Here is a 25446-nt window from a genome sequence, read left to right as displayed (position 1 = left end):
CCCCCAACACAAAAAAGTAATAATCTGGGTAAAAGCCTCGTCTCGTCAGTTTGCTTAAACTCAATGCAAGCAACTTAAAACTAAAACTCAACTGACATTAATTTTAATTGCTTGTCTTTGTGGGTATTATTGTTAGATATAATCCTCTACTGTTCTCCGGAAATTGTCCCGCTTCAGTTCCATCCTTCTTAGTGAGCAGAAAGATCATTCTGCACTACTGCCACAAGAGGGAGCTGCCGGCCCACGAAACCTCCCACGACGCGATATTAGATTTAACCCTGTAACAGGATGAGCGTCTTACATTTACAGATTGTCCGTCTCAGTCAATGAAAATAGAAATATATATATATATATGAATATTTTAACTTCAAGTTGATGGGGGGGGCGGGGGGGGGGGGGGCGTTTAGACGTCCTGAAAACTAAAAACAGCACGTTTTGCTTGGAGGCTTCCGACAGAAATAAAAGCAAACTGCTTCCTGCTGAGATTGATGCTTTTATTTTTGCAGGTTGGAATTTGCGTCACGTTGGACCTGCCACATGTTGGGGATGACGGGGGGAAAAAAAAAAAACAGGTCGTGTTAAAGGATAGCGTCTCCACCTGACCGGGGGTGCTGTCACTAACTTAGGAGATGTATACGTGCTCTTTGTGACATCACAAATGGCTGCTTGCCACACTTTTGTGAGGAGTGGAACAGGTGAAAGGAAGTACAGGACTTCTTTCTCATTCCTGGTGACTGCATACAACACACAGATTGCTGCTGGAAAACATTCTTGATGATTCATTGTGTATAATGAAGGGGGGGTGACCTTTAAAACACACCAGGCAGGGTGGGAAATGAGTAAATGGATTGATTAGCAGCAGGTGAGGCTGCGGGCCTCACTCACTCCCCTCGCCAGGTCCCTTGTGTGCAGCTTCTGCGTGCCTGCGAGTGCTTGATATTGCACTGAGGTTATTCCGCGGGTGTTTGGATGTGACTGATTTTTATTGCGAGTGTGAATCTGCTGTTGTCTGCGTGTCAGAGAGAAGAGAAGATGGGGAGAGAGGAACAGCGCTGGAAGACTCTCACTCTCAGCAATGTTGCGTTTTGCTGTCCTACTTCCGCGTAGGAGAGGGAGGCCTGTTTTGACATGACCCCTCCCCCACCCCCCCACCTCACCCCCCTCCCGCTGTCGCTGTGGTCGCCGCCTGATTGAAGCTGCTGAACGTTAATGTATTTATGATGTTACTTAATCCTCCTCTTCTTCTTCTTGTTTTTTTTTTTTTATTTAATTTTTTTTTGCTGTCTCATCCCAGAGCTTCACAGCGGCCCTGCGTCACTCTCTATATTCTTACGGCCCTTAAATCAGAGCTAATGCCTCCTGGGAACGTTACCAAAGATCCCCTTCACCTCCGTCCAGCCAGTCATACCTCTCAGGGTGTCTGCAGGAGACGACTTTGTCCTTCTTGCAGATTACGATTATTGACTTTACAGTGGCTCCTCCGTGAAGACTTTGCCTTTTATCCGGAGTGGAGATCTCACCCTTATGTGGAAAACCATTGACTTTGTGTGTTGGTTTTAGGCGAGCTTGTTCTGCCTGTAAATAATAAAAAAAACAAAAAAACAACTCTTGACTCAAAGTGGGCCGATTAGTGTAAGAGCTTCGCTGGCAACTCTGCAAGGCCGCACCTGAATGCATTATTTAAAGCGGACAACGCGTTGAAGTACAGCCTTTCACTGCAGCCCATACAAGCTTTTTCCTTCCTTTCATTTTTAAATATTGACAATTGAACTCTCTTTTTTTTTTTTCTCTCCTGGAATATATTTGATTTTCAGCGCCCGGACACATGGCCTGGTCAGTATGGAAGAGATAAAATAATCGAAAGGCCTGACACGCTGTGCGGTGCAGCCTAAGTGAGCGTGTGATGCTATTGATTGCACCTTTTGTCTCTATTGGTTCTGTCCTCCCCTCTCTCTCTTTCACACACACACACACACACACACACACACACTGGGCTGACACATTGGTGTCACCGCCCCAGCAGGGTGTAGGCTGACCCAGAGAGGTGCCACTGGGGGAGACTCTGCGCACCGAAAGCCTTTTTCTTTCTTTGAGAAAACATCCGTCTGAGGGCCTCTGCTGCAAAACCGAGGAGCTGCAGCCATTGATAAAAAATGCGCTGCGGACCACACCCACTTGCATCTTTGTGTGTCTCAGCAGCAGCAGCAGCAGCAGCAGCAGCAGCAGCAGCAGCAGCAGCAGTGCATGGCCTGGTGCCAGCTCAGGACAGATGGCCGTCTCTTTAACCCGTCACATCACACGCTGTCGTTCCTCCTTTATCGTATGTTATCAAATCCTTCTGCAGGGGCCCCCGTCCACAGCGGATCACAGTGAAGCGAGCTTGACGCAAGCGCCGCTTGTCTGTGCGCGCGCTCTCGCCGTCTCGTCAAGGTGAGCGCGCGTTCGACGTCAAAGCGGATGAAGAGATGCGACGATATAGTCGCGCCGTCAGGAAATGGAACAGTGGGGGATTAGCAGCGTAAAAGCGAAATCAGATTAAAAGCAGGAGGATGTCAATAGGGACTTTTATTTGCAAAGTTTTATATTTGAATGGCAGAAAAAGGAGGTGTGGAGATCAGAGGTGGATAGTGTAAAATCCCGCTCATCCATATTCCCCCAAATTCTTTAGATCAGTTAAAATCACTTCTAATTCCGGTGGATTCAGTAAGCAGTCTGGTTGCCTTCCTTGTTTTGTCCTGCCTTTCAGAATGATTTTTATTTCAATTAATGAATTAAATAAATGGAGTAAATTGAGGAACGAGCCACCTGCTCTTTCGGTTGAAATCTGTGCCACAATTTCTTTTCTAATCGTGCCAAGAAGCTCGAGCGTGCAGCTCAGTTCGTTCCGTCCGACTCTGCCCCCCCCTTTGTCTCCGTCCGTTGCCGTCTGTGTCAGTGCTCGGCCTGGCCTGGACCCTTACGGCTTTGTTGTCTCCGGTACCCTGACCCGGGAGCGTCGCAGGAATTTGATGTTTTGTTTGTGGGCGGGGGAGGTGGAAAAGAAACCATACCCAGAAGACTTAAGGGTCACTGAATTATTCAAAGCAAACCTCTCCTTGTGCTCTTTTTGATCCGTCCTCGCGGGGTCCTGGGCGGAGATCCTCCAGAGATCCGTTCCAATCCAGAACAACGCCGACGGGCAGACGTTCCTCGGTGCCTCCAGACTGCTTCGGCGGCGGCCTGTTGCATTTTTAATGCCCCACCTACCCCCCCGCCCCCCTCTAAACCCTCCACCATCTCCTCTTCTCTCTCAGCTGTGATGAATGTTTGATCGGGCCTCCCATGGCCTGAGGAGGATGTGACCGCGCTCGGCCCAGGCAGCCTCGCAGAGACAGTCTGACCGACGTTCTCATCCAGGAGGTGCTGGGCTGGAGCCTCCTGCTCCCCGATGCCCCCCACACCCCCCCCCACACCCCCACAACCAACCCCTGTTTTAAAAAGTCAATAATGCACCTGCAGCGACCTACATCAGTGAGGCCGGCCCCGGGGAAATCCAGTCAGGAGGGAAGTGTGTGTGTGTGTGTGTGTGTGTGTGTGTGTGTGTGTGTGTGTGTGTGTGTGTGTTTCTTTGCATCATCTCACGTCTGCTCTGTTCCTGCAGCAGTCTTCTCCGTCTTCCTGCTGCTACCTCAGATCGTCACGCCGCAAAGAGAATCTGAATGGTAACATAAAGGGTCTTTTTATTCTCCGCCAGAGTGCTCGTACGCGGGCCGGGCCAAAAAAAAAAACCTCTTCTTCTTCTTTTCGCCCCTCTCGCTAATCGTTGATGACAGACGGCGGAGCGGAATCTCGCGCCTTTCATTTGCTCTCCATTTGCGGTCGATCCGCCTTGATTTAATTTTTTCCTTTTTTTTTTTTGCGGAAACTTGTCTTTAGATTCCTCCTCACGCTGCCAACTTGTTGTTTGTTCTTCTTTTTAGCTTTTTGAAGTTCACGTAAGACCAACCTGTGGGAGATCAGACACTGTGATCATGAAATGAAGGAACTGTTGGGGGCAGAGCCATGTCTGTCTGTCTGTCTGTCTGTCTGTCTGTCTGTTTGTTTGTCCTCATCTCAAACTCTTTTCTGGCTCCCAGCCTTATGAAGGAAAAAAAAAAAAAAACTTTTATTATATTATAACCAAATTCAATCAGACGGCATCCGCATTGATTTAATATAGTTGTCCTTGTAAACGTGATTTTTCCAGGCTCGGGGTGCCGATGCCTTCAATTATTTACACCGTGCAAAAATGTTGACAGTAGAAAGTATGTCACAGCTCATTTCGATACTGAGGCACTGACAAAAGGACTTTTGCGACAATCAAGTTTTAAAACCGTGGAACTCTGTTAACGAAGAATGTTGCTCCTAGAACTTAATTAGCAGCTAATACAATTTGCAATGTCTCGTTTGAAGGGGGGGGGGGAGCTTCCTCTTTTGCAAAAGAACAGCTCCTCCAGTGAAGATTTGAGATCATGAGGAAAATGCCTTTTAATTTGAAAAAAAAAATGTAAAAATAAAAGTAAAAATAAATAAAAATTAAAAAAAAAAAAAACATTTTATTTTTTCACGAAAAAGCACTTTGTTTAAATAAGGGAGCGACCAGGTTGCACATCACTAGCCCCCCCCCCCCCCCCCCCCGCACCTTGTAACAGGTAATCGGACTCCCCGCAACGCATCCGACTCGTCCGACGTGCGAGTGACTTCCGCAGGCGCTTTGATTCGCCGAGGATGACATCAGCTGTGAAGTGCGTGCGCGCAGGGGTAAGAAACGCGCACGCGCACACAACCTCCAACCCACCCGGTAACCGAGTATGACACAATGTCTGCTGGTATAAAAAGCCGGGGCCACTCCTATCGGGGCGACACTCGCATGTGTGGAGGGCACGCCGGTGCTCAGCGCACAAAGAGGAGGCTACAGGAGTGAGGAAGAGGACGGACGGACGGACAGACACTCACTCACTCACTCACTCACACACACGCGCGCGCGCGCACACCGAGGCAGAGCGAGCGAGAGCGAGCGAGAGAGAGAGAGAGAGGATGGCTACCCTGGTGGAAGCCGCAGACATGGAGACCTTGGGCGGCCAGACGCACGTCGCCGCGTCCCCGACCTCCACGGGCCCGTCGCAGCGCTTCAACGACGGCAAATTCTACCTGCTGGTGGTCATCGGCGAGATCACGTCGGAGGAGCAGCTCAAGTGCGCCATCGCGGACATAGACAGAGGTGGGACGGAGCCCGTGGGGTGAGGCGTGGTGGGGGGGGTGGGGGGAGGCCGCCGCCGCCGCCGGTCTGAACTTGGCCGGGCAACTTGGCAACAGATGCGCGTTCAAGTTCACCAACCGCCCCCAACCCTTTAGCTCGGTTAGCTTCGTTGTTGTTGTTGTTGTTGTTGTTGTTGTTGTTGTTGTTGTTGTTTACTGTCATTGTTGTTATTGTCTGGCGCCTCGACTCGTGTTGATTGCGTTTGTGCACGATCGGGGGGGGGGGGTTATTGTCGCTCGACAGGGTGGCGCCAGGGAGGGGCGAGCAGCCCCTCCCTGTGACATCAACAACGCAAGGTGGCTCCCGCACGCGCCCCGCATCTTTATCACTATTATATTTTTGTGTTCATACCGTCACGCGCCCTCTTCATGTTTAGCGTCAAATTGTTGTCACGGTCGTTCGTGGCCCCCCCTAATTTCGGCGCGAGGCCGTCGGCGGTGATTCAGCATAAAATATAGGGAGGGGGGAGGGGGGGGGGGGGGACTGCATGATGCGTCAAAAGGCGCCGGGCTGCGTGCGTTTCCGCATCCATCCGGGCTTTTCCTTGTCGGTGCGTCAGTCGGCCTTTGTTCGACTGGAGCCTCGGGGTCTTCCCCCGCGCATCATGCCTCGAGATCGGATCTTCACCGTACGTCGCGGCGGCTGCCACCGTGTTTTCCCAGGCTGACGTTCCCCCTACAAGCCGCCGCGGTGAGGGAGTCAGTTCCGGGCTTCTCTCGGGATGCACCTCCCGCAGCATCAGCACCATCCCGCATCCAGCGCTCTCATCCCCCGTCCCACCGCCCACCCCTCCTTTTTTTTTTTGCCGGCTGGTGGGCGTGGCCCTGTCCGCAGTGCGGTCCCTATGGAAAGTCGCGAGGGCCTATTTTCAGAGGGTAGCAAGGGAGGGGGGGCGTTTCGAGTTGGATGGGGGGAGGGGGAGGGGGGGCATGTTTGTGTGAGAGGGCAGCAGAGTATGGCGCAGTTAACATAAACCTCCGGCAGGAAGGAGGAGGATGTGAATGATATCACGCCGTTTTTAAGGCACTTTGTGTCACAGACTGGCTTTGATTGAGACTAAAGGACACTTTAAATGGTCACGTGGGGTTTTTTTTTTTCCACCCCATGTTATGGGATAATTGAATTCATTATTATGTCCAGACGTCCTGCCTGTCGGTTTGAGGTCTGGTCTTGAGGCTCCCGACCTTGAAAAAGCATTAAACAACATGTTGATTAACACGGCCGTGGAAGCTTTGAAGATCATGCTTGTGTTCCTCATCGGACCATGTCACACTTTAATGTGTAACATAGGTAGATAGATAGATAGATAGATAGATAGATACTTTATTCATTTCTAAGAGTAATATCACTATTATGCTTTGGTTTTCCTTTGCCACTCTGTGCTCCTTCACTTCCCATCTGAGTGCATTGCAAAGTAACCCTCAAACAGCAAAGTTGCGCTTTCTCACTGTTATTGATTGGATAATATAAACAATGTTTTTGCCTGGATCATTTTTGATTTACTGCATTATGTAAAACAAATAAATTAATTAATTAAAAAAATACTGCAATTGGAACCAACAATGTTTTCCCTCTCTATATTTTTTTTTCTATGAAATGATTCAGCTTTATTTCCCGGTGTTATTTTCCTCCTGCTGGCGTGGCCGGGGCCTTCGGCCGGCCTCCACACTGCATCATGATCAAACCATCATGAGTCAGCATGCAGAGTGGAGGCACCGACGCTCTGGCCGGTGGCCAATCAGGAGCAGGGCTATAGATATTTCCTATTATAGATTTCTTTTCCCGTGCGAGGCCGGCAACAAGTCCACGCGTGCAAACTCCAAGATTTTTTCCATGGTCAGGGACATATTGGGGAGGTTTTTGCTGCTGCCGAGGTCTGCCGTGCACATCGGAAAATAAACAAAACACGTCCAGTTTGTCCTCCAGTTTTGCTCACTTGTTTTTCTCCAGACTGTCGTTTGTGTACTGTGTGTGTGTGTGTGTGTGTGTGTGTTTTTTTTCACCTCCCTTCCTGTGTTTACCTGGCAGGGATCCGCTCGTGGGACACCAACCTCATCGACTGTAACCTTGACCAGGAGCTCAAGCTGTTTGTCTCCAGACACTCCGCTCGATTCTCTGCAGACGTGAAAGGTAAGCCGGAATTAGAGGAGGCCCTGATTGCACAGCTGCAATCTGATGATGACTGCTCCTGTATATGCAAGCCAAATTTGATACACACTTTCTTTCCTCCTCCCTCCCCCCCTCCACCCGCTCTCTCTCTCTCTCCGCGAGGGTGGAAAAGTACAGATGTGTTCCCGGGGCGGCAACAGCACATCTTAAATTTTAATGCGATGAAATATATTTAAAATCGTCTGCGTGTCGTCCAACGGAATAGAGGTCAGGATTTGGAGATCCCGGGGTGATTTTTAACAGTGAAATCAGCTTTAACCACCACTGTTGCTTCATCATTTTTCTAGTCCAAATATCTCACCTTATGTTCTTAAATAGAGCCAATAAACCTCAAATAACCATCAACTTTAAAAGATCATGTTTCTGTGCCTGATCACTCTGGGCCTCCAAGATCCTGAATCATAATATTTGTAAGTCATGTTTAATATTTCAGATTCTTCTTTTGTGTCCTTTGTGTGGCCAGACAGGAGCTGAAAACAACAACAAAAGAAACCTGTGAAATAAAATCTTCAAACTTTTTTCACCAACAGACATTGGATGTATTTCAACGTTCAATATTCAATATTTCAGTGAATATTTTATGCCATATCAGAGGCCAGATTTGTACCCGGGGGTGTGTTAATGTGAGGAAAATGCAAAACTCCAAAACAAAATAAAATTCTGCAAGATACAGAATGTCAAACTGTGCTCGGGTTTACGCGTTTCCATCGAGCTCCCTCTTGTCACCCCGCAGCCGGTTGTTCAACCAACAGAGGAGGAGGTTTTTGACCCATCTCTGAACTGTTTCACTGCGTGGTGCTTTTATAGCTGCATGATTTGCAAGGTTGGGGGTGAGGCTCCGTGAAAGATGGAAACCATCCAGCCGGCGGTCGGTCTGTGGGCGGCGTGGCCTTGACGGGCAGCGGCCGCTAAAGCCTGAGCCTGGCTCCTCTCCACACTGGCCAGCGGTGGAAAGCAGGATAATGGCAGATATTTTATCGGAATTTCAGCCTTCTGATAGGAATCCTACATGTTTGAACGATTCATCTGATAAAGATGCCCCACGGCCCCTTTATTCCTGCTGTATTCACTAATTCATTCATTTATGTATTTATTTCTATTTATTCATTTATTTACATTTTCCTCCACTCTCCTCCCTTCCGTCCCGCATGTGTGAGTGTTGCCTTGCACCCGAGCGCCTCATGCAGAGTCGACTGCGGAGCAATTAGCAGCGTCGCGTCCCTCGCGGCAAATCTCGGCCCGCGGTAATGAAGATGGGAGGGAAGGGGGAAGACTGTGGCAACGGGGCGGGTGAGGGGGAGGAGGGAGACCGAACGAGGAGGAGAGTTGAAGGGATCGTGAGAGCAGGCGGGAGGGACGGGGTGTGGCAGGAAGGAGAGCAGCGGAGTGGAAGGTCAGGAGGGAGTGAGAGAAAGGGAGAATGGAAGAAAGAAAGCGAGAAAAGTGTGGATTGAAATTAAAACAAGAGCAATGATAGGATTGAGGGAGATTGGAGATTTCAGCTCAGCCGTAAAGCTGAATCAATAGTCTTACGTTTTGTCTACGTTCTAGAGTGAAAGCTCAGCTAAGTTCTGAGATGAACGCAGGAGGTCTTGTCCCCAAGTCGAGGCGAACAGGAGCCCGGCGACGGGCCGAGACGAGGAGGCTCTCAGTCTCTCCCCCTCGGTAGACATTCGATGCCTTTGGTTCCGTATGGATTTTTTTTTTTTTTCTTTTTTCCAGGCGGCTACGTTCTGTGCTGACAAGCACTAACGCTTCCAAACGTCCATTTGAAGATCAATAATGACGGTGTTTACTTTCAGAAAGGGCTCTTTGTGTCCCTGCACACAAGCTGTGCCAAATGGTATGCAAGATACATTAGTGTACATCAATGCGCTACACTTCAATGCGGTCTGTCTACTCGGACCCATGTCATGGCTTGTGTTGTCCCAGATTGCAAACTGCCATGCTGTCTCCGCAGTGGAGAAAGATTATGTTTTTTGTTTTGTTTTGTTTTGGGTTTTTTTTTTTTGGGGGGGGGGGGGGGTTACCGGTTTACCTTCCAACTATTTCTCTATGTCTTTGCTGCGTTGTTGACCACAAATGTCAAAAAGTCCTTGAAGACCGATGGAAGTTTGTCACAAATAAATCAAACAAAAGACTGACAGAAATATAGATGTTAGCTAGCATGCTAAAGCCATGATGCCACCAATATTGTGTTGTCTGTTGGGAGTGTGATGTGTCCATTGTTCTACACGCCACGACGGTAAAGTGCGGCCGTGAGTTGGGTAATTTGTTAATGAGCTGCACGGCTCTATACTTCAAGTATAGGCCTGTTTGATGCAAAAGGAAGGAGGCACTTGGTTGTTCCACCGATCTATTTTTGGTGTGGTGCCATCCACATTGATGCGCTGCTGTCTGGTTCGCTGTGCGGCAGGGCAGGCCACACCGGTCTTGCACTTTCTATTCAGCCAGAAGGAGAATGCTGCTCAGTGGTGCGTGTCACATTATGTCTCCTCCTGCTGAGTCTGAGGCACACTGGACGTAAAGAGATTTTTCTTTTTCTTTTACCCCTGTCATATCGATCAAGGTAAATTGCCAGGGTCACTCGAGCACCAGTGCACAGTCTGTCATTTCTTTGACGAGTTAGCAGACACGAGGCAATTTGGGAAGGTTGTTGTTGTTGTTGGTGGTGGTGGTGGCTGTTTCACGCTTTGCCTGTCACTAATATGTTCAGCATTCCGTGTTTTTGTCTTGTGACAGGAAAAGGGTGGAAACCACACAGAGGCGAAGACATTTCACATTCACTAGCAATTATATGTCCTGCTAATGGTGTGTTTTCGAAGAGTTGCAGACCTTGTTGGAAATGCTGGGATGTCTTTTGTTCTCCCGTTTTTCTGATGAGGACTTAACGGTTTTGTGAAGCAATTTTCTACTGATCAACCAATCCAATCAGTTATTAGAGATGGAGACAATTATTCTAATGCCTTATTTCATGTGCTGCATTGTATTGCTTTTTTTTTTTTTTTGCAGGACAGAGAATTCTTCACTATAAAAGCAACGTCCTGGAAACGGTGGTCCTTATTAACCCCTCAGATGAGGCTGTCAGCCTGGAGGTACAAAAACGCATGTCAAAATACTGTTTTATTTAAACAACAACAGGGAACCTAAAATATCAAAAGACAGAGAGGATAGCTAGAAGTAACGAGACAAAGCCTTGTTTGGGACACAAAGGACAGCCTTTGTGTATTTGTGGCTGTGGAAAATCAGCAGAAAACACGGGAGAAGCACAGAGGACACATTTCCTTCCATGTCATTGCTCCCTTTCAGTGTCGTCTGCGACGCCACTCGCCATGTCTGCTGTCAAACTGTGAGCTAATATCATACAACACAGCAGGACTGACCTGGGCCAGCAGCCCATTACAGCCGACGGTGCTGAAGTGGAAATAAAAAATGGCCATCAGGCAGTGGGAGGCGAGAGATATGGCAAAGAGTAAATTCAGCAGAGCAGCCAGAAAAAAGACAGTCAGTTAATTAGCTAATGGGCTTCGGCCAGAGGGAGCTGGTTACACTGAAAGTGAACAGAATCATTAAGCTAATTGGCGCAGACGTAAAGAATTGAATTCTCTTTTTTCTTAAGCTCCGTGTATATATTTTTTTTACTTATAGATGCCTCCCTTAGTGTGTTGTACTCTTGTTTCAAAGCCAAGTCTGTCTTGCGCACTCACAGAAGCATTTCATTGAACTTGCAGGTCCGTTTGATGATCTCAGACACTGCGAGACACAAGCTTCTGGTTCTCTCAGGGCAATCTTCTGAAAACACCGGGGAGCTGATTCTTCAGTCTGGATCGTTCTCTTTCTGCACCTTTATCGACATATTCACTGACCAAGAGGCAAGCTTGCATGTCCAAATGGCACTAATTTAGTTTCTACTAATTCATTTCAGTGACTATTTAGTTTGTGGTCGCCATTCAAAAACTGACTACTAAAGAAATCATTCCCCGATGTACAAAATTCAAATGCATTTCTATGTTTGTTCTGCACAGATTGGTGAACTGCTCAGCACCATTCACCCAGCAAACAAAGCCAACCTGACAGTTTCCAGCCCCGAACAAGGCGACTGGAAAAACTCCAACTTGGACAAACACAATCTGCAGGATTTCATTAACATAAAACTAAACTCCACCCTCATACTACCCGAAATGGAGGGCCTGTCAGAGTTCACAGAGTATTTATCAGAGTCCGTGGAGATCCCATCTCCTTTCGACATCTTAGAACCACCAACCTCAGGTGGATTTCTGAAACTCTCCAAGCCGTGCTGTTACATTTTCCCCGCTGGTTGCGGCGACTCTGCCCTTTTTGCAGTCAATGGCTTTAACATGCTAATTAACGGTGGCTCAGACAGGAAGTCATGCTTCTGGAAGTTGGTGAGACACCTGGACAGAGTCGACTCCATCCTGTTGACCCACATTAGTGATGATAACCTTCCTGGTGTCAACAGCATGCTGCAGAGAAAGGTGGCAGAGCTTGAAGAGGAACAGTCACAGGGTTCGACAGCAAACAGTGACTGGGTAAAGAACATGATTTCCCCAGATATTGGCGTTGTCTTTGTGAATCTCCCTGAAACATTGGACAGCCCTGAACCCAATTACAGGGTACGGAGGAGTGCGGAGGAGGCAGCAGTCACCAAGCAGTTAGTTACCAAACTAAATTTGAGGATAGAGCCTTTGCACAGGCCTGTGGGCAACACAATCGAGCCAATCATACTATTTCAGAAAATGGGTGTTGGAAAGCTTGAGATGTATGTGCTCAGTCCTTCGAAGAACAGCAAGGAAATGCAGCACTTTTTGAAGCAGTGGACAGGAAGTGAAAAAGACACTGCCTCCATTCTGCTGCCAAATGGTAAAGAATCTGAGTACCCAATCTCTTACTTGAATTCTATTGCTTCACTCATCGTGTGGCACCCTGCAAATGCCTCAGATAAGGTTATACGTGTTCTGTTTCCTGGAAATGCCACCCAGCAGTACGTTTTTGAAGGTTTGGAGAAGCTTAAGCATTTGGACTTCCTGAAACAGCCTGTTGTTACTCAAAAAACAATGTCCACTGTGGTGCCATCAACGCCCACACTGAAGCAGGCAAAGATGAAGCTCCGAACAGACAGCAAAGAAAGTCTGAAATCTACTCCAAAGCCATCACCAATGAAGAGTGTCAGGAAGGAGTCAAAGGAGGAAGCTCCTGAAAAGGCTAAGGCAGATGCAGAAGCATCTCAAGAAAAAACACAGAAGTCAGAGAAAAAAGAAAAGGTCCCTCTGAGAAAAGCAAAGGTGACTGACAAGGAATCAAAGCCCAAGACAGAGAAAATTGCCCAAAATGAAACTCCAGACAAATCAAAGGCTAAAATAGAAAAAGAAAAGGTGGTTAAAAGGGAAGCCAAAGTAGAAAAGAAGAAGGAGATTAAAAAAGAAGCTGCTAAAAGGGAGGATTCCCTCAAACAAGACATCAGGAAGGATGAAAGGGTAAAGAAAGAGGAGGTGAAGAAGGCTTTGAAAAAGGATATCAGAAGAGACTCGCCTTTGAAAGAGAAGAGGGAAGAAAAGAAAGAGCAGAAGAAAGATTTCAAAAAATCCTCAAAAGATACAAAAAAGGCACCTTTGGGTGAGGAAAAAAGTCTTTCACCAAAACCAAAGCCCCTGAAAAAGGACACTATCACTAAGAAAGATGCAGGACTGACTTCCAAGTCAAAAGAAACTGGAAAGACAAAGGTTAAAAAGGAGACGAAAGGAACCAGTGGGAAAACTGCCAGTAGTTTGGCTGCTCCGCCACGAGATCTAGAGGCAGAGAGGTCTTTAATGTCTACCCCAGAGGACCTCACTAAAGAGTTTGAGCAGCTTAGAGCTGAAGAGGTGGTGGATGATGATGCAACTGTGCAACAGAACAAGGAAGAAGAGGTTGTTATGGTCCACCATGAGGACATACTTTTTACCAAAGAGTCACCTGGAACAGCAGAGTCTGTGGATGAAGGGATAACTACCACAGAGGCTGAGGGAGACAATGGAGAGAGCCCAGATGAGCAGTTTATCAGGGGAAAACTCAATGGTAGTGTGAGTGAGAAATTTGAAGACGAGGGCACAGTGATGGAGGAGGTGCCTGAGGGAGGAGACGATGAGCAAAAGGATGAGACGGAGGAGATCTATCAGCCGCAGAAAACACAAAAGGATCAGGATGGGTTTCCATTGAGCGAAGATGAACATCAAGACAAGCTCCTCAATCCTGCAGAGTACACCAGAGACGACGATGACATAACCAATAAAAATGTTGAAAGTCCAAATGCAAGTGAGATGACAATAGTAACGGAGAGCCATAAATTGGTTCTATCTGCCTCACCCAAGGTCTCCTCCCCTGTTTCTCCAGCCGCTTCCATCCACGACGATATTCTGCCAGTTGGCTCTGAGAGTGTCTCCGATGAGGAGAACAGGGACCTACCTGAGGAATACACCTTCACCTCTGGCTACACTCAGTCCACCATTGAGGTTTCCAGTGTGGCTACTCCATTGGATGAAATGCTAACTCCAAGAGACATTATGAATGATGAAACCCCAAAGGAGACAGAATCTCCCTCAAAGGATATTGGCAAGGTCGAAATTTCTGCCTCTGCAGAGTATGACATAAAGAAGCTGTCCCCTCTCAAAGATATACCAAGGTCAGATCAATCCCATAGTGATGTCACTGAGGGCCATGACTATGACCACTCTGCTTCAACAATATCTCCTCCTTCACCACTGGAAGAAGACAAATTCTGTAAAGGATTTTCCTCTGCAGGGAAAGGCAAAGAGCTCACCAATGCTCAAAGTCCACATGAGAGTTGTGAAACAGACAAAGCTAGGATCAGTCCAACATCTGCATCACCTCTTGTGCGTTCTCCCTCCGTTGATCATAAAGCCAATATTGATTCTACACCACTTTTTGCTGTCCCCATTGAACTGTCCACCACCATGGCAGGATGTGGTAGAGTTCCAGTTGATTCATCCATTAGTCCAGATGACAAGACCCTGGAAGGAGCAAACTCACCTCAGTCCTCTGGTCATACACCTTACTACCAGTCACCAGTTGAGGAAAAAGGAGAAGCTTTGCCACCTGTTTCAGTAGACAAAGCACAGGGTCCAGTAATTGTGGAGGTGACAAGTGACAAAGAGGATTCCTCCAATCGAGTCACTCCTGAACCTGATGAGCCAGAAGATGAGAGTGCATCCCCAGCAGAGAGAGCAATGTCGTGTACAGAAAGCCCACCTCTGACTGACCCTGATTTCATAATGAAGTCTGAAAAGTCCCCTCCCCTAAGCCTGGATGACAAGAAACCTCAAGAAGACATCCATTCTGTCTTGTTTTCTGCACCAATGACCAAACTTGAAACAGAAACAAATCCTTTCACAGCTTTCAAGGAAGAGGGTAAGATGTCCATTTCAGAGGGTACCACGTCAGACAAATCAGGGACACCTCTGGAGGAAGTAGTAGCAGAAGATACCTTTTCACATTTGGCCTCAGCATCAACCGCCTCTCTGGCTACCAGCTCCTTTCCAGAGCCCACCACAGACTCGCCTTCCCTTCACGCTGAGGTGGGCTCTCCACACTCAACAGAAGTAGATGATTCCTTATCTGTGTCTGTAGTCCAGACCCCAACCACCTTCCATGAGGCTGAGGGATCTCCTACCAAAGAAGACAGTCCCAGGCCAATGTCTATATCTCCAGACATCTCACCAAAGATGAAGAGCAGGCCACAAATTCAAGATACCAAATCACCAGAGCATTCTACCTTGTCAATAGAGTTTGGTCAAGACTCTCCAGATCACTCCTTAGCACTGGACTTTAGCAGGCAATCTCCAGAGCATCTGTCTTTGGGAAGCAGCTCCCGCACTACAGAGAACGGCCCGACTGAAGTTGAGTACACTCCATCTGCAGAAAGACCATCTGAGGAGCATAACGTAGCGATGGAGAAGCCCCTTCTTTGTGATGACAGCGATTTGGGTATTGCTGCATCTGCAACACCATCAGATGCATCTCAGTCGAGTCCTTCTGTAACAACTCCATGCCAAATGACAGAGATGCCACATTCCGTGGAGGAGCGAACAGATACCCCAAAGGCATCATCTCTCACCCTGTCCCCTCATTCTAATGAGCCGTCTCCAGTGTTGGGAGCACCCCCGGCCAAAGACCGTGCCAGTCCTCTTTCACTGTCTGAGGAGAGCGTTTCTATTAAATCTGACACACAGCAGAAATGGGACAAGTCCCCCTCACCTCCAACTGCTGCTTCTCCAAAATCTCCCTCTCCCCTTTTAAAGGCAGACACTATTTCGCCAGCAAAAGAGATGAACCCATTTAAATGTGCCAGTCCTCTTTCACTGTCTGAGGAGAGCGTTTCTGTTAAATCTGACACACAGCAGAAATGGGACAAGTCCCCCTCACCTCCAACTGCTGCTTCTCCAAAATCTCCCTCTCCCCTTTTAAAGGCAGACACTATTTCGCCAGCAAAAGAGATGAATCCATTTAAGTGTGCCAGTCCTCTTTCACCGTCTGAGGAGAGCGCTTCTATTAAATCTGACACACAGCAGAAATGGGACAAGTCCCCCTCACCTCCAACTGCTGCTTCTCCAATATCTCCCTCTACCATTTTAAAGGCAGACACTATTTCGCCAGCAAAAGAGATGAATCCATTTAAATGTGAGGATTCTTCCCTTGAGGCAAAATCCCCTGTGAGCCCCAACCTTCCCTCTCCTCCCCATCTACCTTTAGGTTCTGACCCATGTAATTTCAGCTCAGCATGTGGCTCTGCTTACCCAGAATCCACTCAGAAGAGCCCCTCTGCACCATCTAGGACTGATGTCGATTTGTGCTTAGTCAGCGCATGTGAATACCGCCATCCTAAGACAGAACTGTCTCCATCTTTTATCAACCCTAACCCTCTAGAATACTTCATCAGTGAAGAGAATGCCAATGCCTTGAATGAGGAGAAACCTCTTGCCAAGCAGGGAGGTGGACCACCACCCCCAGGTGGAAAGCTTTCAGGAAAGCAGTGTGATGAAACTCCACCCACATCCATCAGTGAATCTGCCCCATCCCAGACAGATTCAGATGTTCCACCAGGAACAGAGGAATGCCCCTCAATTACAGCAGATGCTAATATTGACTCTGAAGACGACTCTGAGACTCTCCCTACCGACAGAACGCTGACTTACAGGCATGCTGATCCTCCTCCGGTGGCGCTTAGAGACTCTGCCCCTTCCTCAGGCCACCACGATGTGTGCATGGTGGACCCAGAGGCCCTCAAGGCTGAGGAAAATCTACATAATGCAAACACAGAGCAAGGAGAAAAACCCAAGAAGAACAAGCTCTTAAAAAAGTCATCCTCACCAGCCAGGAAGAGTCCCCTGTCAAAGTTGAAGGACTCAAAGACTGCCTCCCCAAAGAAGTCAGCCGGAGAAGGAAAAGATGCCAAAAATGCAACAAATACCTCTGCATCCAGAGGTGCTAAAACGGCAACTTCAGGTGAGTGCAATTTATATACCTTAACGTTAAGTCTACTTATTTTTATACAAAATTTAAATCCTTTCTTTCAGGTGCCAGCCGTGGAAAGGTGTCATTGCCCAACTGCCCTCCCATGTACATGGATTTGGTTTACATCCCTAATCACAGCAGCGCTAAGAATGTGGATGCAGAGTTCTTCAACAGGGTGCGCTCCTCTTACTACGTGGTCAGCGGTAATGATCTCACTGCGCAGGAGCCAAGTAGGGCTGTTCTTGATGCCCTGCTTGAAGGAAAGGCCCAATGGGACACCAATATGCAGGTCCGTTGTGTAGCTTTTAAGGTTTTTGCATTTTCTGGTTCAGAATTCTCGTTGTTTAGAATCTCTCCTTCTCTCAGGTCACTCTGATTCCCACCCACGACACGGATGTGATGAGGGAGTGGTACCAGGAGACCCACGATAAGCAGCAGGAGCTCAACATCATGGTTCTGGCCAGCAGCAGCACTGTTGTCATGCAGGATGAGTCCTTCCCAGCCTGTAAGATTGAGATGTAGTTTGCCTAAGCAACACACAAGAAAGTCACTTTGCTATTTAAGGAGGGAAACACAATGATGTAGCCTAAGCAGACACTGAAACACTTACTCAACTTTACAATGTTACTGCTATGTGGACACTAGTAAGAATTAACACCACAATATACAATGGATGTGCTCCACGCTGAGACAAGCATTATTTTTCTTTGTAAAGTAGTAACTTCTAGCTACTTTCACGGTATTAAGGGGTTTTCTGAATGGTTTGATGGTAAAGGAGGGTTTTTTTTTTTATTAGTAAAACTCGGATTATCGATTTCGAAGATACTTTAAGAGGAGCTTCTGATCTATTTAACTGAAGGAGAAAGGAAAGAACCAGTCACACATGTGATACAGTCACAAATGATGGATGTCATTCGCACCAAAGTCTGGAACGAGGTGTCTGTGTGTTATTGCCTTAGGGAGTCAAAGTGAATGTATGAGAGCTGGAGAAAAGAAAGTCCAAGAGTTGACTGTTCCACGTTCACATAGTTGAATAACAATTAATAAAAGGTGACATGATACTCAGTATTGAACTGCAGTGATATCATGTCCAACTTTATGTTTATCACACAAAACCAAACCATTCAGAGAATTTTACTTGATTTGAGTAGATGTTTGGAGCATTCTGCGGTCTGTTTTATGTTGACACTGATGTTTGAACAATCATTTATTAGCTTAAATATTGTTTCACTCTACTGTGCTTGATTCTCCAGATAGCCTTTTGCATTATGCAGCAGCAACTTGTATTAGAATGTTCCCCCTCGCTTGGGTCACACTTTCCCACAAACCATTTTCAAGCTTTTCAGAGGATTGTCTTGGATTTCAGGTTGCCAGTTTTATTTAAAGAGATTAAGTTATTTGGGGGGGAAGAAGATGCAATCTGATTTTACTTCTAAACCTGTTCTTATGTAATCATTGTGCTGTGGGAGAGCTAGCCTTCCCCAATGTAAAGCTAGTGAAGCAGGATATTTTCATAAACCTTAAAATGTCTTGTTTTTCTAAGGCCTTGTACTATAATTATAAATAGCTTTGTGAGCAATGGAGTGGTTGGGAGATGCGCATGAGTAATGGTGCATTTGGATTTTTTTTCTTCTTGTATTTCAAATTTGATTTTTTTTTTTTTTTTTTTATCTCAGACTTGCAGTCAGAACAAATGGCGATATGTAGTCTTTTAAAGGAGCATTTTATGTATTTCCTTTGCGCAAGTTGTTTTGGAAAAACTGTACGCTACGGTAACTAAGAGTAAATTCCAATGGCGCTGTACCACCAGGAACCTCTGTTTCAGGTACAAGATGGTGTAGAAGGCGAAAGAGTTTGTCCTCTTTTAGTAGGCATGAAAAGAAAAATGTGTATTCTCAATGGATACAGAACTCAGAGGTGAGTGCGAGAGGCTTGTATGTTGTTATTTTTCTCATGAAGGTATGAAAACTGGAAATAGACACTTTAACACAAACATGACACAAACCAAACTTACAGTACAGAGACCACAGGTCAACGCGACAGGTCGGCTTCCCGGATGAACACATTAACAGATCAGTGATTACAGGGCTTCGCTACTTTGGGCTATTCCAGCAACTCGCAAGCTCGCCAGATCAATCTGCAAATGATGTCAGGTGTTCTTGATACTGGCCACCCTTTTCCCACTGGAGAACCTTAAAATACCAACACTGCGACTTACAATAACCAAGCTGACGTTTCTTCTTTCTCAACACTTTCTTCGACTTCTCTCTCTCTCGCTCTCTCTCTCTCTCTCTCTCTCTTCTTGCTCTCGATCTCTCTGCCTTTTTCTCCTTGTCTTTATCTCGGGAGAACTTTAATAATGTCTGTCTGCAGCTGTGTGGTATTTATGTCTCGTAACCTTGCATCCTCTTGGCCCCTACTCCCCCAAACTCATGTGTACCCTGTAGCGATTAGTTTTCCAGTCTAAGTATCCCTTAGTGCTTTCTGATGTTTGTGTGCAATATTTCCTCGAACCATATGAAACACTACTAAATAACAAACATTCAGAAAAACAAACACAATAAAGTCGGTTGTGAAAAACAAATAGTTGTGTCTCTGTTGTGTCATTTCCTTCATTTCCATTTTCCCCTCGGAAAACTAACTTCTGGAGAAACAATTGTTTTTTTTAGCATCCCTTGCCAAATGTATGTCTCTATGAAGGACCATTAACATGAGTTTTATGAGTTAATAAGTCGAAATAGATTTTGGTGTGAACTACACTTGGCCGAACGCTTTTGTGCTACACCTGGGTTGCTTGACGACGGTCAGCTTGAGTGCAGTGATTTGTCTTGCAGACACACTGTGTTGTACTAATGTAACAACAGCAAGACCTTTAGCAACCGCAGTAGGTGTGCAAAGTCACAATGCAAACACTGCAGGTGGCAGAAGGTGCAGGCCGGTCGCAGTCTTCTCTCGCTTGGACCCGAGAGCTGCGTGGCAGGAGTGCCAAAAAACTGAATAAAACATTTGCAGCTTATCACTAATTAACAGAGACAAAAAATGCAAGGATGTCACGAACATGAAGCACCCAAAACGGAAGCCGGCCAAAATAACATCATGAAGCATATTCTGCTCCTCTGCTATGTGTTGCAAACCGACAGCCCTCTTTGATCAGACGCCACGGGGACACTGGCTGTGTGCAGGGAACAGAGCAGAGGCGGATAAAGATGGCATTTCTCAGCAATCTAGCATCCTTTTGTCTTCATGTGGATGTGAATTAACATGTCTCACTGACACTCTAATCTAACACTAAACAGTGGCACGCCTTAAGGAAATGAAAGAGCACACAGTGTTAATCCCTGAATCATGACATCAGCACGAGTGAGGTTGTCACTGCAGAGAAGCACTGTGAACACTGTGGCATGCAGTCTGGCAGAATGGGTTCTGGCTGTTTTTTATATAGATACCAAATTGTTCCATTAGGGGCATTTATTAATGATGCTGGGACACCCCGGGCATTTTCCGGAACTAAAGGGAAGTGCACACAGGGAAAAATCAAAGAAGATGTGAGAGCTGCTGCCTGCTGTTAGGATCATCAGAGACTGGGAGCAGAAATAGACTCCCTGTACAGAGTGGAGCAATTCACTGTGGCAACTCTTTCTGAGGCGTCTCTACTCAAAACTCACAACCTGTAGCTCCAGAGGAGATGTACACCGAGGCCTGTTTCCTTATGTGACATTTTTAAAAGCTGCTATACTGAAAAACTTATTTAAAAGCACGCGTAGGCGTTTGCTCACCCTCAAACCCACAGAGACTCATCCACCTTGCAGGATGCCATAAATTATCCAGTGGCCCTGTGTCTGATTGGCTGAGCAAGCAATCTCAGCTGGATGATCCGAGATGTTGTTGCCAAGGCAACAGAAGGGAACCTCCCTACCCAGCCCTATTTTTCTCTGAGTGAGCTCTGCCATCTCAACATCTTATCCAGGAAGTAATTTCATTATTGCGTTGCAAACATTTTGTTATAGCCGTTATTAAACTCTGGACATGACGGAGCTGAAACCACTACCGGCAGAGTAATGTTGAAAAGGAATGTTTTGTTTTCTAGGCCAAAATGTACTTTAGCATGGTTATGTGTGCGCCAAACAACCAAGACGAAATGAATTTGAAAAGCATGGAAATTAAGGGGAATTCTTTCTTTGTAGATCTGAGGTCCTTAGTTACATAATGCTTTTGAGGTCAATGGGTACACCAGGAAAGGTATGCTCGGTAAGAGCTTCAAAGTTCAAGAATGGTTTAGAATGCCTTTTAGTAAACTACAAACACACACAGTCATTTTTGCTGCATTTATTGCAGAAAGGTTTCTATCTGTTTCATCAAAATGTTGTGTGGAGGCGGGGTTGTTCAAAATGTGTGAAATGGTCATCTAAATTAATACTTTCACCAATAGAAAATTATGGAGTGTTTCGTGGCAAGATGAGGGCCAATTACGCGCATTTTATAGCATAATTAGCGAAGCATATAGCAAATTGTTTTAACTAGCTTGCTGGCTTTTAAACTGCAGTGCAACAGCACCATCTGCTGGCTAAACATGCATGACTACCATGGCGCTGCTGATAATTGTTAATAAAAATATTTGTGCCATTGTCTCGGGAAAAAAATACCTGACCTCGTTGTATTCACACCAAATTGTAACGTCACTACTGGCGTGGAATAAATCAATCAGTCTGTTTGTGACTAGCACTCTTGCGCCGAGTCAAGGGCGCCGCCACGTTGGGCGATACCAACAACCCGTTCCCCAAACCGGATAAGGCTTTTCAAAATAAACTCCCCAACATTCCGCTTTCAGCGCGACATCAAGCTTGTCGTGCAACGTTTAAACACCTTGTGTAATATTTAAGTATGAAATTGAGTATTTAAAACTTGTTTTAATGTACAATCGAGCCTCTCCACACCCTTTGTTTTCATCCCGGTGGTGCAGTCTGCCAGCAGCATGGCGCTGGTCCGGGTCGTCTGCTGCTCTCGGTCGTTGCTGAGAGAGTCCTCCAAAGCTGCGTTTTGCGCTATTTCACACCCAGTGTGGACCGAAGGCTGTGTCGGAGGTAGGACGAACACCACGAACGCATCACCTACCTGAACAAAACTCTTGAAAAAAACAAACAAACAAGGTTGGCGACATTAGCGCCTTGCGTGTCACCCATTTGTAGGTGACCAATGCAAAACAAAGTAGGTCGACAGGTTTGGCGGTTTGACGTTTAACTCAGCTTCACCTGAACCTTCATTTGTTCGTGGGGGTTTTAATAAACTCCTCAATATTTGGCAAGATTTTCCTTTTGCTGGTAGTCCATGTTAGCTAGAAGAAGGGTCGTTGTTGTTGTTGTTCTTCTTCTTCTTCTTCTTCTTCTTCTTCTTCTTCTTCTTCTTCTTCTTTTATTTATTTATTTATTTATTTATTTATTTATTTATGTAGTTTGATTGATTGAATGGAAATGAGAGCGGCAAATAAATGTTATTTTTCAAAAATCAAAAAAATCTTCTTCTTCTTCTTCTTCTTCACTTGGCACTAGAAACTTGCTCTTTGCCTTTTATTCATTTAATATTAACAATTGCCTCATTTCTCAGCGAAGAGGCACCTCCTGTCAGAAGATGTCATCAAACTGCAAGACTTCCAGCAGAGGAAGCTGGCCGTGGCACATCTGGTCACCGGATCTAACGGTAACGACGGTGTTATTTGTTACTTGGTCGTTGTTGTTGTTGTTGTTGTTGACATGCAGTGTGTGACGTGTTCTCACGCTTCCTCTGGACTTGCTGTTGCAGGAAATTACATCGAGTTCTTCCGTCAGAAGCTACAGAGAAGTGAGCTGGTACTGAGGGACGAGCTGAAACTGCTGCTGCACCTGTGCCAGTCTGCGGAGGACATGGTGATAGCCAGAGATGCGATGTTCAGGTACAGACCCAGGAGCGTCCCTTTGAAATGTCGCGTTTTGCGAGCTCAGTTTCAAAACCGTTGGTGGTAAATGCCTTCACTCGATTCGCAGCACTGCTTTGTTGATGGTGATTATCATCGTCTTCACTTGTGCTCACAAGGTATCACTCGGAGAACCACAATCTGGCGCACGGGGACTTTAAGTTTGGTCCCGTTTTCATGAGACTGTGCTATGAGCTCGGTCTGGAGGACTTTGCTGCTGCCACCCTTAAAGATACGGTACGTCTATTGTTTCAATCAGTTCAAACTGTACATGGAAAGAAAGGCAAGGAGGAAGATGCTGAACTTGATAACAATATATTCCTTTGTTTATAACTGTTGCATACAGAAATTAAAGGGTTTTTTCAACGATCCAACCTCCTTTAACATTGCCATAGACATGCTATTCACAAAAGGCCAATATGAAGGTGAGTTCCACCTTTCTATTGTTATTTTACATTCTTGTTTTTCAGCAGGTTTTAATGTTTTTGTGTTACATTTTGCATGAAAAGGTCCGCACAAATAAATTGATAAATCATTTCACCCTCTGGCTGTTTCAGCTGCCCTGGAAGTGCTCGGAGCCATGAGGAGCCAGGGTGTTCCATTTAACAAAGACACACTGACGCTGGCTTTCGGCACCTGCTATAAACTGGTAACGTTTGTAATTATTTGTTTATTTCATTCCAATTCCAGCATGTAGATTTATGGCTCGTTCTGTTGCATTCTGTTCATGTTTTGTTTCACTTGGTCAGAATAACAAAGAGTCCTATAAGATCTGCTCATCTCTAATAGACGACGTACAGTCTAAAGGACACTTCATGCCCAGACATGCTTACTGCTTTGCAGTCGCTTTAGCCCTGAGACAGGTGAGCACCAATCATCTTTCTTCCATTCTGAATCTGTTGTATCAATTCTCACAAATCGGCTTTTTTTCCCCACTGTTCTCTTTCCAGAACGACATTGAAAATGCACAGGCACTGTATTTACAAATAATGAGCACTGACAGCAGATTATGCCAGAATTTGAGAGTGAGTACACGTCAATGAACTTCAAACGTGAATCATTTGTGCGTGCCAACATTTTTCTCATCAATTAATTTTGTGAAACTGGGTTTTAGGTTGCAATATTAGCAATGGCAGGAGGCGTGTCGGAGGCCCTCTCGGTTCTGTCTGCAGCCATTGTGCCTACAGGCCCTTCCTTTGTGAGGAGGCCTGAGTTCTCTCAGGAGCTGGTAAGAGAAGCTCGATTCAACAGAAACCTTGCTAACCCTGACAAATTGCCGATGTCGCGAAACTTATTTCAGAGGAAACAAATGCGGCAGTTATTGCCATGTCTCCTGTTTAGCTGTGCTTCTGTCTGTCAGCCAGCATACGGAGCTCCTTGCTCTGTTCCGCGTGGCTATTCAGAGAGCGTGCTACAGTGTGGTGGGATGCTCGATCAGAGATGCAATAAGGAAACAAGCAGTCTCTTTCACTTCTGCCAGGTGGATTTGCTGCGACTGCGGTGCGAAGGCCAACCGAGCACGGAGAATTTAGAGGGTGTGGTCACCAGGCTGGTGCAAACCGATCAGCTGACCCAGGAGACCCTCGATGACATGCTGTGCCGCACCCCCACCGGGAAGAGGAGACCCGTGATAGAGGAGCGGAAGACCAGCCGAAGGACCCTGAGGCTGCTGCAGTCCTCTCTGCTGACAGAGTGAGAGGTGCCATGTGCCGGAACTGAAGACCCTCATGCGTCAAACCCATCAAGAAACACTACTTTTGGTTACAGCTGCTGCATCTACCTCGTCAGAGACGTACACCCCCACCTGGAGGGAAATTGGACTTTTTCCCCCCTGTTTGCTGTTTGACCCCGACATTTCAAAATTTCTGTGCAGAGGCGAATCCACATAAAAAGCTGCTGGGAGAATGTCACGGTTTTGTACAGTATTGTTTGGAAAGAATGAGTTGTGTGTGTAAAGTTTGAATGAGTGATTAAAAGTGAATTGGACAAGTGGGTTGTTTTGCTTCAGTTTGTGCAAAGCTGTGACATAATTTGTTTTCAGAGGTTTTTTTTTTTTTTGATTGTGCCTCATCAAATCTCAACTAATTAATGGTTTTAAAGGAAAATTTGAAATTGTAGTTGTTTCAGAAGTGTTTGCCTCTCTGTAGTACTTGTCTCAGAATCTCTATGAAACAATTATTTCAGGGTGTCTGCTGGAGCCTATATTTTATTACACATTGCATTAATTGTTGAAAGAAAATTAAAAAAAAACATGCATATACATAAAATATATTTTCTATGTCTCATTTGAAACGTTGGTTTTGTATTTTGGGTGTTTTCCTCTGTTTACTGAGCAAACACATTCCAGTTTTGTTTTTGACATTCACCATTTGTTAGAAGTGCTCCTCAAGTGTTACCTAAATTAAATCAGTTAACCACTCTTAGTTCACTTTTTCCTTTTTAAAAAAAAAAAAAAAAAACACGCCATGACATTCCATTCTCTTCATCTGCCACCGGAAGTGTGAGTAAACAAACCGTGACGCAG

At 46.1% G+C, this 25446-nt stretch overlaps 2 protein-coding genes across 3 annotated transcripts; both read left to right on the top strand.

Annotated features, from left to right (window-relative positions):
* The first annotated feature begins 4669 nt into the window (after window positions 1–4669).
* map1b (microtubule-associated protein 1B) lies at window positions 4670–19559 on the top strand. Of its 2 annotated transcripts, none has more exons than XM_076013838.1 (7): window positions 4670–4779; window positions 7307–7408; window positions 10460–10542; window positions 11179–11319; window positions 11473–16966; window positions 17038–17264; window positions 17342–19559. In XM_076013838.1, the coding sequence occupies exons 4-7, from the start codon at window positions 11188–11190 to the stop codon at window positions 17495–17497; spliced, it is 6009 nt and encodes a 2002-aa protein (XP_075869953.1). In that variant the 5' UTR covers window positions 4670–4779; window positions 7307–7408; window positions 10460–10542; window positions 11179–11187; the 3' UTR covers window positions 17498–19559. The 2 variants fall into 2 exon arrangements, with proteins under 2 accessions (XP_075869953.1, XP_075869952.1); XM_076013837.1 differs by lacking the exon at window positions 4670–4779 and adding an exon at window positions 4826–5239.
* Window positions 19560–21910: 2351 nt separating this feature from the next.
* Window positions 21911–25174, top strand: ptcd2 (pentatricopeptide repeat domain 2). The gene is made up of 10 exons (XM_076013902.1): window positions 21911–22056; window positions 22577–22669; window positions 22772–22901; window positions 23042–23159; window positions 23269–23347; window positions 23480–23571; window positions 23672–23785; window positions 23873–23947; window positions 24037–24150; window positions 24403–25174. Exons 1-10 carry the CDS (start codon window positions 21948–21950, stop codon window positions 24616–24618), a joined length of 1140 nt encoding a protein of 379 aa, XP_075870017.1. The 5' UTR covers window positions 21911–21947; the 3' UTR covers window positions 24619–25174.
* Window positions 25175–25446: the final 272 nt, after the last annotated feature.

The sequence above is a fragment of the Nelusetta ayraudi genome, unplaced genomic scaffold, assembly GCF_046127955.1.
Source record: "Nelusetta ayraudi isolate G7.1 ecotype Tasmania unplaced genomic scaffold, CSIRO-AGI_Nayr_v1 ptg000160l, whole genome shotgun sequence".
NCBI classification, from domain to species: Eukaryota; Metazoa; Chordata; class Actinopteri; order Tetraodontiformes; family Monacanthidae; genus Nelusetta; species Nelusetta ayraudi.
This window is presented reverse-complemented; position numbering and strand designations above follow the sequence as displayed.

Bases quoted from the DNA above. Each gene is read 5' to 3' on its own strand.
- map1b (XM_076013837.1), top strand. From the start codon at position 5,056: ATGGCTACCCTGGTGGAAGCCGCAGACATGGAGACCTTGGGCGGCCAG. The intron at 7,409-10,459 runs GTAAGCCGGAAT...TTTTTTTTGCAG, and splicing joins ATTCTCTGCAGACGTGAAAG to GACAGAGAATTCTTCACTAT. The intron at 16,967-17,037 runs GTGAGTGCAATT...CCTTTCTTTCAG, and splicing joins TGCTAAAACGGCAACTTCAG to GTGCCAGCCGTGGAAAGGTG.
- ptcd2 (XM_076013902.1), top strand. From the start codon at position 21,948: ATGGCGCTGGTCCGGGTCGTCTGCTGCTCTCGGTCGTTGCTGAGAGAG. The intron at 23,160-23,268 runs GTACGTCTATTG...TGTTGCATACAG, and splicing joins CTGCCACCCTTAAAGATACG to AAATTAAAGGGTTTTTTCAA. The intron at 23,348-23,479 runs GTGAGTTCCACC...TGGCTGTTTCAG, and splicing joins CACAAAAGGCCAATATGAAG to CTGCCCTGGAAGTGCTCGGA.